At 44.2% G+C, this 13384-nt stretch overlaps 1 protein-coding gene across 7 annotated transcripts in view; it reads right to left on the bottom strand.

Moving 5' to 3' along the window:
- HECTD4 (HECT domain E3 ubiquitin protein ligase 4) overlaps positions 1 to 13384 on the bottom strand; it is a 171890-nt gene that overhangs the window by 63035 nt on the left and 95471 nt on the right. For 4 of the 7 annotated variants that reach the window (XM_043968519.1, XM_043968533.1, XM_043968540.1 and 1 more), the window contains exons 18-24: positions 11882 to 12006; positions 8064 to 8217; positions 7381 to 7481; positions 6301 to 6499; positions 2693 to 2839; positions 1081 to 1185; positions 107 to 270 (exon numbers count right to left, since the gene is read on the bottom strand). In XM_043968519.1, the coding sequence (XP_043824454.1) occupies positions 107 to 270; positions 1081 to 1185; positions 2693 to 2839; positions 6301 to 6499; positions 7381 to 7481; positions 8064 to 8217; positions 11882 to 12006 (995 nt within the window). The remainder of the gene's footprint in view (positions 1 to 106; positions 271 to 1080; positions 1186 to 2692; positions 2840 to 6300; positions 6500 to 7380; positions 7482 to 8063; positions 8218 to 11881; positions 12007 to 13384) is intronic. The other 3 variants (XM_043968548.1, XM_043968555.1, XM_043968562.1) reach the window with 1 other exon arrangement.

Raw genomic sequence — 13384 nt, 5'->3', positions numbered from 1 at the left:
TACAATGAAAGACACAATCATGGCTGAAAAGTGAACCCAACATGCTCTTTTCCTTACCCAAAGTCCCAAACCCTTTCTAAATAAAAGTCAAACTGAAGTCTTTTACCTTTGCAAAAGCTTTGATCTTAATAGTTCTTGACAGGTTTCCTCTTCTTTGGTCATTTCTGGTCCATTGTATAAGATCCTTAACATGGAACAAGCTAGCACAGACAGACCCAAAGCTAGGTCCACCAAAAAGGGCAATCCTCCGGACACATCCTCTGAAGACTCCTGCAAGTGTGGAGAGGGGCAAAGCATGCTAGTCAACGCACTCCCATGCATCTCGTTAACCTAGGCTATGTCATGCTGCCCACAACAGCAGCATCCCTAGTCCCTGGCACTCCCTGAGCTGGCAGAGGGCATCATGGGTAAGGCTCTGCAGTGGCAGAAGCCATACTGTTCACTGCAGCAACACAGACGGATGGTAGATAAAATTTCAATGACCACTGAGTGAGGCCTCAGCAACATTCTGGGGAAGGAATATACATAACACTATATATTCATTTTAGACAAATATTAGCAAAGAGTTCAAGACCCAGGCTCTCTGGGATCAAACCTAGGGACGAACCACAATTCCAATTGGCCACCTCCACTTTGAAGCTTACTACATTCCTTGTCCCATTTCACAGGACTCCCTGAGGCTTCTTCAACGACATCACCTCATCAAAGCTGATCTATAACATGGCCTTTACCCCAGAAGCGCAGTCCTAGACAGTCGTGCTCTGCCACCCAGTAACTAAGGACATGCCATCCATGAGATGTGCAGATTCTCTGGACCACTGGAGGACAAAGTCTGGATCGGCTTTCTACAGAGGTCTGGGGACCTAATCCAGGCCAACTAATTTGACCTCTCCTGCTCAAGTCAAGAGGGCTGGTCAGTTCATAAAAACAGAAGAGACTGGTTCGGTTCCATCAAATGGAGGTAGCAGATGCAATAATGGCTCATCGCCACCCACACTTTCTAATGCAGGTGCAGATGATCTAACCGAGGAACACAGGAGAAAATGCATCAGACAAACATCAGCGGTCACATGAGAGTACCTGAGCGCGAACCGTGCAAGCAAAGCCCCACATAGCTTTATCTGGAGTGTTGTGTTCTCGGCCACTTCTCATTTCAAAGGAGAAGGTGACTGTATCCCCTTCCACCTTAAAATTGAAGGGGGGAAAAAGGCACTTTTAAAACAAGTCAAACAGAGTTTTCAAAAGATCAGTGTGCTTCACAAGTTTACTTTGGGGAAAAGACCTACGGCCCTGCTAAGTTCTCTTTAAGAAGTCAATTTCATGTCACTTTCATCCCGGCTTGTGAGCCTCAGGAGCCTGGTGCTCCATAGCTAGGACGGGCCACAACTGCTTAAGTGCATGGCCAGAATTTACGGGAGAATGAACTGCAGTGAGGCCGGCAGGCTGCTCCCTCTGAGCTCCTCTCTCGCTCTTCCTATGCTGGAGGTAGACTTGCCAGCACTTACCCCTGGTGCAGAGGGCAGGCAGAAGCCCTCGGCGTAGCCCGCACCAAGCAAACACCAGGGGGCAGGCTGCTCAAAGACTGTGCAATGGGAGTCAGTCCTTTTACTTTCCTAGATGGGAGTTCACGGGCATGGGACCTCTAAAGAAGGAAATTCTTTCTATTAATGCAAAATCCCATCTGTCCTGTGACTTCTAGCCCCCGAGATCCTGGAGCACTGAGCTGCCTGGGGCACCCAGCCAGGACACGTCAGGGGGAGGGTCTGCAGTCAGACCTTCCACTCTCTAACCACAATACTACACTGTCTCTTCCTTGTTACTATGATGGGAAGAGTTGGGTGAATCCAACTGCGATTCATGCAAACACCCCCGCTAACCAGTTTGGTGCTCCCTGAGGTCACAACAAAGCTCAAGGGACAAACTTAAGAGTCTTTTCAGGCTTAGGGGATCAGCTCAGCTCATGGTCCTGTTGACTCGGGAGCCCAAGCGTTACTAATGGCAGGGTCTGAATCTCACTATGTTGAGGGTTAGTATTACTAATGCCCTTGAAAGCCTTGCTAATTAACAGCTGTCCAGGAAGCTGGGCCAAAACCTATGTCAGACCCTTGAAAACACCCATCCACTGCTTTAAAACTTCTTAAGGAGGATTTTGATATGGAAGAGAACTCAGAAAGCATCTGGCCCAACCCCTCATTTTCTGGGTGAGGGACTAAGGCCCAGAGATGTCAGGTGCCCTGGCTCAGGCTCCAAGGACAGAACAGGAATTGAACCCAGGGCTTCCGATGCCAAGGCTCCTGCTTTTTGCTTTCTACCAGGCACTGGTCTCTGAAACTGCCCAGCTAGCCTGGAAAGGGAGGGGAGAATGTCATGACTCCATTACACAGGGGTCTAGAGGACTATGGGGCCTTGTATTGAAAAGGGATGGGAGGATCGTGATCGTCTCACTTTGTAAAAAAGGGCATAAGGAATCGTCCCTGGAGATAACAAGAGAGGGTCACGTCTCTGGAGTAAAAGGAGGATCAACTGGAGAAGGCACCTTCATCACTGAGTGAACCTAACTAAAAATTCCTACTTCACAAAAGGTGCTCAAGGCCAACCTCCATCCAAAGAGTGTCACTCTGGGGGCCCAGGGCTAACAAAAGAAGACTTCATTTTCCTTTTCTATTACGTGATTTGAACTGTAATACTGTACCTTCACTAAGTCTTTTGGCCAGCCGGTTCCTAAGACACTACGGCTGCCATATCCCAGTGTATTGCCTCCATATTCAGCAACCTTCCTACTGTTAGTGTTAGGCCCAGCATATATCACCAACTTCAAAACAGAAAATATACTGTTAGACTGTAAGAGAAAAACAAAAACAAAATCTACAAATAAAGAGGCCGCAAGAGATTTGCTTTTTAAACAGTTTATAACCAGGTACTGCTGTCAACATTATAAGGCAATCTGTCTAACTCTTTTACTGTGTCAAACACTACAGATCACAGAAGCAATGATTCCTTACTAAGCAGCCATTAAACTGGCCATTGAGCAAATGTACACGTTAACAGTTACTAAAGTATAACTTGCTAGAGGGACTACAGAGGCAAGTCTTTTTTTTTTTTTTAAGTGAGGCAATTGGGGTTAAGTGACTTGCCCAGGGTCACACAGCTAGTAAGTGTTAAGTGTCTGAGGCCGGATTTGAACTCAGGTACTCCTGACTCCAGGGCTGGTGCTCTATCCACTGCGCCATCTAGCTGCCCCGAGGCAAGTCTTGAAAAATGAGCTACGCCCAGTCATATTAGCTTTATCTTTATTGGGCATGCTCAACTCTACTTGTTATTCCACATACACAAACTACCTTTAACTAGAACAATTTCCCCTTCACATTCACCCCAAGATGAGCAAACCAAGCAAACACAGATAGAAACATGGTTAACTAAACAGTTAACTAAAAAACAAATATGAAATAATAAGTAAGTGCAGGGAAAAAATGTTGCAACAGATTGGAAAATAAACTGTGGAGTTGGGGAACACGTCTGAAGGTGTAAAAAGGAAGTGTTCTATGTCTCTCTCCTCAAATTTCCTTGTATTTCTCTATTTTTATCAGTTTGTTTCATACTCCTGCCTCCCACGCCCCTTCTCCAGCCTCCAGCCCCTGCTCCAGCAGTGATCATTTGGTCCTAGGTCTTTGTGTCCCAGGGCATGGCCCAGTGCCTGGCTTGATAAACTGGACTTCAGTGTTGAGCTAGAGACAAGCATCTTTCTTAGTCTATCATGCAGTGATACCATTCTTTTTGTTTTGTTTTGTTCTTTGTTTTTGTTTTTGCAGGGCAATGAGGGTTAAGTGACTTGCCCAGGGTCACACAGCTAGGAAGTGTCAAGTGTCTGAGGCCGAATGCCAATTAGCTGCCCTGATTGATACTATTCTTTATTAAAAGCAGGTCATTTCATTTTACTTTAGAGCCAGAAAGGACCTCTATTAAGAACTGGAGGCCCAAAAATGTTCACCGATTTGCCACAGTTGGTATGTCTAGGAAGTGCTGGAGTGGAGACTTGAACCCTGTTCAATGCTCTCCCAATTAAAACACAGCTTTCAAATCTCATAGCAGTGTTTCCATGAGGCAACAGTTCTGATGATTTGGTATTTCTCTAGGAAAGGATGTCTCGCACTTTTGAACAGAATAAGTCCTGACCCCTACTAAGCATTTATGATTTCCTCTGACTTCAACATGAGCCCAAAAGAAGGTGGGATTCAGCCCTGGTTGCTTAGGAAGGCCATAGCATTTCCTATCCTTTGGGATCTTTGGCTGTCAACAGCCTGAGACTGATGGCCAAGTCCGTGATAGGGTTAGCCAGGTAATTAGTCTCTTTGTGCTGTGTCTCTTAACACTTCTAGAAAAAACCGCTACTGAATCATCACAAGATGAAAATGACTATCTTGAAATGGAAAAACAAAATAACCCTAATTAAACTAAAAGGGAAATCTTAAAAAGTTCAACTTTCAAGAGTTCTATCACTAAAAAGCAGGAAAGAAAAGAGGGCTAAAGCACACAGAGCCCCCACCCTCCAGAACTTGGAATCGCTTTCCAACACTTTTCCATGTTATGCCACCCAGCATTTCTATCCAAGTCTTCTCTTGCCAAGACTAGTCTACAAGCTCCATGAGAGGAAGAGGCAGAGTATTATGATCAGTTTGGGGGCAGGGGGAGGACCCGCATTTAAGAAGAACATTGGTAAGTAGGAGGACATTCAGGGCCTCAAGACCATCTGATGACAAAGCAAAGGAGCTGGGGATCTTGACCCTGGAGGAGAGAGGCTTAGTGGGCACAAGGTGGCTGTTTCTGAGCATATGAAGGGCTGCCACGTGCAAGAGTGACCAGACTTGCTTATTCTGGCTTCAGAGGGGAGAACAATGGGTCAAAGTCGCAGAGTGCCAGATTCAGGCTGGATTCAAGGCAAAACTCGCTCTGAACTCAAGCTTTTCTCAAGTTCCATGGGCTCCTCCTCACTGAGGGCCACTTGTCAAGCAGGTTAGAAAAAGGATTCTTGTTCATTTATAGGTTGAACTAGGGTCAGAGAATGACTTAAGACTTAGAGCTGGTCACCTGGTCCAACCCCTTAATGTTACAGGTGAAGAAACTGAGGCCCAAGAAAGTAGAGTGGCTTGTCCAATGTCACAGAGGTAACAAGAATCAGAGCTGAGTCTTTCCCATCAGAGCTGGATGGCTGGTAAGGTCTTTTCACTCTGTCATTGTGTGATTGTGTTATGTATATTAGACCATACATATTCATAGGGAGATGGGACCGATTCTACAATGCCCTCACCAGTCTTCTTACATACTAGGCACATAATAAGTGTGCGCCAAAGAGCACTGAAATGTGTATTGAACCATCTCATAATAGTAACAGTTAAAAATTTCTCCTCCGTATTAATAGAACTATCTCCTGCAGCAATCTAAAGCCAATTCCTCTTGTTCAGTCAATAGCAAATTGAGGTAAGGACTACCTAAGGAACCTTCCCTCTCTGGTGTCCGTAAAAACTGTTCATCCATAGGCTCGATAAGCCTCTTCTCACGAGGCTCCTATCCTCTCCCCTAAGTTTTTCTCTCTCCGTTTATACGTTTGTCTAGGTATGACTATAAGCCTGAATGTGGAAAAATGTTTCTTCTCAAAGATCTGTGTGGCACTGGAAGTGATAGTCAATGAAGTCAGGTACAATCCCTATCACTCAGTAGCCACAAGGATTGCCAGCGCTCTTCCCTCTCCAGATGCATGTGGGGAGACCATTTTATGGGAATGGAACCTCACAATGCCTCTCTGCAGAGGAAGGTCCATGATCAGAAGGAGGAGACCAGAAGATCTACTTTGGGATCTCTAAAGAAGAATTTCCCTCTTTGTGTCTTATGGCTCAAATAGAGGTCACTGACAAGTTTTCACAATACTCTTGCAGCTTGCCATAAGAAAAAAAATCAATAGCAAATTGGCTAGCGGTTCCTGAAAAGCCTAGATTTGCACCACATGGCAGAGAAAAAGGAAAGGCTTTAGAATCTTAATTTCATTTCAAAACCCTGTTTTTCATCTGCAGAAGTGGTGGTTCTTTAACTCCCTCAATCACTACCCTTCTTGACATTATTTTAGGAAGGATCTCTGTAGAGATATCTGTGGACAGAAATAAGGTGTCATGAATGGTGACCACTAGCAAAAAACCAAACAAAAAACCAAAGCAAAACAATAAACAGACAGTGAAATAAATCAATGAGAAGCATATAGGCAATTAGCATGTTCAGCCTAGAAATGTTTCCATATTGGTCCTTCCTTACCTTGTCGTAGTCATACTGTGAAGAACATCGGCTATCAAATCTAAGATAGAGACAGCGAGCTCCTGGGATATGGACTGTTTCTTTAAATTTATAGTTGTCTCTGACTGGGTGAACTGTTTCCACTGTCTTCCCTGCAGCCCACGGGGCAGGAATCTTTAATCCAGTGAGAAAACCTGGCTCTTCTTTCTCTTCCAACATTCTTAAAACAGAGAAAGAGACAATGATATATTGGAGCAGCAAGGACCAAATATTTCAACCAAACCCCCAAACGTTTATCCATCCTAATACAGCAAGTTAACGAGATGCTCCCACGAGACCACATGGAAGGATCCCATTGAAAGATTTTACAAAGCATGCATTCTGTTAACACTGGGTTTTGTTTGTGATTTATGAAATGGATGCTAACAATGGCAATCAATGGGAAGTATATGCCACTGGATCAAAAATCCCTATGGTTAAAGACTTCTAAAACACATTTTCTCCTCAAAGGAGAAGTTAGATCGCTGCATTGATTGCCAAGGGAGCAACCTGGCAATTTTTCCTTTAAAATACCTCACCAACGCCCCCCCCCCACACACACACACACTTCTTTTCAGGATCTAAGTCCTACACAAATGCAAATCATTAACTTTCATTTGCATGAGACAGTAAGAAATTCCCAGGTCTAATGCTGCCCATTCTAACTTAATTTACTCACTCCTGTATTATGGAGTAGAGACTGATAGGACCTTATCGCTTACACTGATCCAACTTTAGCGCTCTCTCCTCTGGGCAGATCTTTTTGTTAAACAGCTCTGGAGAAAAGCAGAGCTGACCTTCATTTTAGTTCAGTGGTTGGACTCATCTCGCAGTTCTTTACAGATATCAAATGCACTTAAAAAACCCCAACTTTTCATAAATCTACAAAGCAATTTTACAAACAACTATATAATGTTGACCCTCTAATTCTTTTCTTTTCCAAGTTACATTTCCCCTGACAGGAAACACTGTGAAAAGATAACAAGCCTTCACTAAAAATAATGATGACGATAATAATAATAATGATGTAGGGGGTTCATTTGACAAAGCAGAATCAATCACCTCTCCTCTGGGAACAGCCTGCCCTTCTGATCCGATGTACCACAAGGGGAACAGCCCATTTCGGCAAAAACCGGAGACTGAGTTTTAAGCAGCAAGGCCGTCTGAAACACACAACCCATCATCTTAAGTTACACATCCTAATTTCAATAACAATAACAATAGGCCAGGAAATCAAGTAGAGTGAGGAGGTCAGGGTCACCCAGATGACCTCTTTTGTCTTGCTAAATAGGGGCTGAAGATATTAACTCCATTTTACAAACAAAGAGATAAAGGCACCGAGAATTTAAGTAAATCACTTAAGGTTATCCAAAAGCCAAACTTAGAACTAGGGGCTGCTGACTCACTCCAGCTGACTTTCTAGCACTCAGTAAATAATATTACTCAAACCTGTTAACATCATTTTCCTTAATTAAAGTCTGTAATGCTGTGCAAAGAATGCACTGCCACCAGCAGCTGCCAAGGGCCTAAGGGATCAAAGAGAATGTTGGGTTTGTCGTCCTACACGTACAAAAGAGCTCGGCATGCAGGATTCATAAATAAGTTATGTGATCAGAAAGGAAGAATGGCCCTCAGCTACCTATTGATTTTAGATGCTAGTTCTCTTTTTAAGACATGAAGACTTACTTCCACCCCTGCCCTCTGCCTCCAAAGCCAGTTCCCTCAGCCAACATCCAAGGCCATACCTGACTGGTATAAAGCACCAGCTGCACCAGCTGGGGCATCAGAGCATCTGCCATTGTCAACGTCTGTAAATTTGGGTGCATCAGGGAAGTCAGTAACACGGGAAGAAGGTGACCAAGCATTGTAGCCTTAGTGACTTGTTCCAAGCCTTTTAATCTGCAAAATATCCAAAAAATCACAGCCTAAGCCATTTTCAGGAGTGTGGAAACAACCGAAAGTTGTCTGACATTTATCTGAACAAATGTCTATTAAACTCAAACTCATTGAACCTGTTAATTATGGTTTAACCCAGAAATCTAAGTCAACATTAAATACTTTCTACCTTCCTCAAAGGAAGGTGAGAACAGAGAGCTGGGAGAAAATATCATCTTACATCAGTGACTTTACCAGACAGGTGAGGGGGGAATCCAGTTGCCTTCTAATGAAATTTACTGGGTGTTTTTCTTTTCCTAATTCACATAAAATCTATAAAACAAATTCCAAACAGGTAAATTACCACCCTACATGGTTATGGTAAACAAAGTAGGGTCCTTATTTACCGTATGGGCTTTGCAGTTGTTGGGGGGAGAAATCAAACACTTGTGGCGCTTCAGCCACTCCCACCCCACTAAACCTTTGGCTCCACTGACCACTCAGACAATCCAGGCAGATACTGTGCAGGTGTAGAGAAGATTTTATATGCTACTTCAAGGATTACCTTTTCTTAATCTCTACACTCAGAGAAAGGAAGGGAGGCCAGTGTGTGTGGGAGTGTCAAAGAAGAGGGAGGTGTTATATAAATTTTTTTTCTAGCTTAAAAAGGATATCCAAGTCATAGATAGAAATAGAATTTAGGCTTCCAGTCTTGCACATCAGATTACACCTCCCCCATAGCTAGGTGTCAGAGTATGTCACAGCCTGTGTGTGCATGCGCACACGTGTGTGTGTGTGTGTGTGTGTGTGTGTTATAAGTCTGAGACCTGTGTATACTATTCTTTTATTTTTTTAAAATATAGTATTTTATTTTTTCCAGTTACATGTAAAGGTAATTTTTAACATTCATTTAAAAATTTTTTGAGTTCCAAATTTTTCTCCCTCCCTCCCTAAAACAGTAAACAGTTTGATATAAGTTATATACGAGCAATCATGTAAACACCTCCACAATAGTCACACTGTGAAAGAACAGACCAAAAGGGAAAAAACAAAACAAAAATAAAGACAGTAAAAATGATAGTGTTCCCTTTAGAGACCCAACCCCTGGGCATGTGTTAGGACTGGACAAAGTCAGAGTACCAAGCCAAAGCTGAGCCACGAAAAGTCCTCTTTTCCACAGGCTTTAGCTGTGTAGACATTCCCTTCACTAGGATCCTACTCACCCCACTCCCTCGTCATGACTATGCTGGACAAGGCTGGATGGCCCAGAGTTCTCTCCAAGCTTTTGCAAGCAGAGAAACAGCTGTGGCAGGACTGACCGACCGACCGACCAACCAACCAGCCAAACAACCATCCTATCAACCTGTATTTCTTAAGTACCTCCTATGGGCCAGGTACTCCACTAGGTAACGGGGACAGAAATACAAAGAAAACAATCTGTACTCTCAGTGATCATACAGTGGTAGCAGGCTGACCCAATGGATAGGACACTGGGCCTAGAATCTAGAAGACTTGAGCTCAAATCTTGCATGTCAGACACTAGATAGCTATATGGTCCTGGGTAAATCACTTCACCTCTGCCTCAGTTTCCTTAGCTGTAAAACAGGGATAACAATGAATAGCTCCCACCTCCCAGGCTGTTCTGAGAATCACATGGCATAATAATTGTAAAGAGCTAAACACAGGGCCTGGCACATGGTAAGTGCCACAGAACTGTCAGCTGCCATTATTGTTATCATTACTGAGTAATTACTTTGCCAAACTTCTTCAGCAGAGAGCAGGTCATACGGCTGTTATCAGAGTAGACCCATCACCTTCAAACAGGCTCATCCACCTGCTGATGGAAACAGACTCCCTGCAAGCATCAGCCTCTCCTTGGGAAGAACCGCCCTGCTGCCCCGTCCCTGCTGCTGGTTTCTTCCTACTAGCTTCCTTTCTCTTGTTCTCCTTAAAAAGTGTCCTCCTTGGGTTACCCCTTTGATTATACTGCATTCCGACTGGCTAGCATTTGGTGCCACTGTCTTGGCACCTGTCTTGGTAACTGAGGAAGAAGGGAGGGGCCGGCCGGGTTAAGAGATAAAAGGCCCATTTGCACATGAATGTAAATAAAGACCTTTGATACTTCTCAAAAAAAACCACAGCGAGGACCTCCTCCTTCATTATGGTCCTTCTCCGTGGCCTCAGAGACAAAGAAAGATGACTTGCTAAGGAGTGGCAGGGTCAAAATCTATGGCAGTCAAAGCAGCACCCACAGCAATGAAAAGTAAAATCTTGGGAGTTTTTGAATAGGAGTCATTCGCAACCCTGGTGAGGGATTCTTTCTCATCAGGAAGCATATATTCTGAGGAGCTTGACGGCAAGTGGTCACCTGTGTGGGTGCTATTTGAAGAGAAGGAAATTGAGGGAAAGCCCAGTTGTCAGATCATTAGAAAGAAGGTGAAGAATGGTATGCCACATGGCAAAAATGACAAGTTACTATTATTGCTCTGACTCAGCTATATCACGATGAGATAGATTCATTTAGGGGCTTCTTTTGTTGAGGAAAGAAAAGGAAGCCTAGATAAATTGTGGACAATCCCATGCAAGTTTGCCTAGGAGAAAAGATCCCTTAGGAAAGGCCGAAGAGCTGCCTTCTCCTATTTCAAGGGCCCCCATGTGGAAGAGGGACGGGGCCCAGAGGGCAGAGCTGGCCCGAGTGGGTAGAACCTGGGCAATAGCAGACTTGGGCTGGGAGTCAGGAAGATGTGGCTCATGAGAACCGTCTCAGGGTGGAATGGCAGCCTGAATGGCCGCCCTCGGAGCAGATGATCCGCGTCAGAGAGGCTCCAAAGGAGATGCTTGTTAAGGTGTGCACTGAACCAGATGGCCTCAGCAGGCCCTTCTAACTCTGAGGATTCACAGTCATTTCTATCCCGGGAAGAGGCAACACTGAAAGACGTCAGTGAAGAAACAGGATACTTTTTAAGGTAAATAAGAGGAAGGAACCTACTAGGAAGAAGCCTAGGCTGGGGGAGAGGGCCCAGTATCGGGGCAGGGGATCTGGAGGAAGGTGGCTCTTCAGCAGCGGCACCACAGGCACAGGATTTCTGGGGGAGGCGGAAAGGGAAAGGAAGAAGTTCTCCTAATGGTGTGGTACTGTGGCCTCCCTGCCTGTTCCATCCATCCCCCTCCACTCCTGCACACCGGACCAAAGCTCCTCTGGCCTTGTTCTAATTACAGCTCTGACTATGGACATGGAATGTGCTTCTAGACGGGTGTGAGTTGATTTTTGTTAAATGGGTGTATTGGGTAGGGTGCAGGTCAGGTGGCATTAAGAAACAAAAGGTATCAATATACATTTTGTTTTGTTTTGCTTTGTTTCTTGGTGAGGCAATTGGGGTTGAGTGACTTGCCCAGGGTCACACAGCTAGTAACTGTTAAGTGTCTGAGGCCAGATTTGAACTCAGATCCTCCTGACTCCAGGGCCTGTGCTCTATCCACTGTGCCACCTAGCTGCCCCATCAATATAAATTAAAACACTAAGAAAACAGATTCTGCTGTCTTTAGATTTAAGTTCCTGCCTTTTGGGGATTTCATCGCTAAGATCACCTCTGAAGTACAAACAGATGATGCCAGAGCTGAGTTGGTGTTCACATTCTAAGCCAGCCCCTCCACCTCCTTGGCCTCATTGACACTCAGTGCAGCTCACCTCTGGTCCCGGTCAGCTATGTCACTGTTCAGGAGCGCAGTTGTGACTTGCTGAAGCATTTCTAGGACTTCGTCACATCCAGTTAGGATTTGGGTAGCAAGAGCCAAAATGCTGGCCTTTAGCTCCTAGGACAAAATGTCACAGTGTTAGACTTCACATTCTGATGAATACATTGACAAGTGAAAAGAAAAAGAAAAACAAATGCTTCCAAATTAAATGACGTGGTGGACGGGGTCGGCCCAAAGCAGAAACTCCACTGGGACTTCAAGTGGCCATTGGATTTGGGATGCTACGCCCCGGAGCGAGCGCTGGCACAATTACGCCACGGTTCACAGAGGGGCACGTCAAGTCCCTAGAGAGGAAAGGCACTGTCCCCATCCCATCCAGCACAAGAGAGTTGCTGGTGGCCAGCCAAGGAACTGCACAGGTGGAAGACGGCCTGAGGTGATATGAGGGTAGCTAAGGAGAGAAACACAACAGTGAAAGGCGTATGTACAGGGAAAGGGCACATAAGGTGAAGAGATGAAACAAATACACAACAGTTCTGTAACAACACAACTTAGCTTTTACTCAATGTCTCACACCCATACACTTGGAAACAGACAAAACACTCGGCTGAAGGAGCAGACGTTACAGGCTATTAACAAGTCAAAAAAGCTCTTCTTGAGTAGATTCTGGGGAAGGGGATACAATTTCAAAGTTCCTGGAAAAATTTAGTCTACCCTCTCTATAGAAATCTCAACTTTTCTTTAGAAATGCCACGTTACAAGCCCTAAGATGAGATGGTACACATTGCCTCATGATGATTCTTCCAGTGTATGAATAACAAAACAGGTAAACTTGGACTCTTTTGAGACGTACAGAGAGAAGACTACTTTCATGTCAGGGATTTTCTGGGGCTCCTTTTCATTAGATTAACTTTAAAACTGCAGTTTTTAAAAGAAAAAGGTTGATGACTATGTAATAGCTTTGGGTAATAATCACTGCATCCAGACTTCTTGTGTTTGAGGGATTTGACCATGAATGCAGTTTGTTATATCCATTTCCCCAGCCCCCAAAATGTCCCAATAACTCAGATAGAGGCTCCCCCTAAATCCTGGCTACATCCCTATAGTGAGCTCTCTTTGAAAGAACACAAATATACAACGAGATATAAAATAGATTCTAGGCTGCAATCTGTAATATAGCTGCTTCCAGTTTTTACCCAAGTTCTATTTGGAGAAGAAAATCCCCCCATCTCCAAATTAATGTTGTATCAAGATGAAGGAGTGCTAGATATACAATTTACATGGAATTTAGGTCAAAATGCATTCAGCAGAAATAAAGGGATTCTGCAAGAACTTTTTCCTTTCATTTTCCAGGGGGTTGTTTGTGGCTGGGTATTTTTGTGGGGAGGAGGGAATTATCTAAATAAAAATTTTTTAGGATTGAACAGATTAGTTACCTAGTTCTTAAGTCCTCCCCAAATGATAAAACGCGACATAAAGATGCCAACAAAAGGTC

Source organism: Dromiciops gliroides, chromosome 1 (genome assembly GCF_019393635.1).
Source record: "Dromiciops gliroides isolate mDroGli1 chromosome 1, mDroGli1.pri, whole genome shotgun sequence".
Lineage (NCBI taxonomy): Eukaryota > Metazoa > Chordata > Mammalia > Microbiotheria > Microbiotheriidae > Dromiciops > Dromiciops gliroides.
Note: the sequence above shows the minus strand (reverse complement) of the source record. Positions and strands in the feature narration are given on the sequence as shown.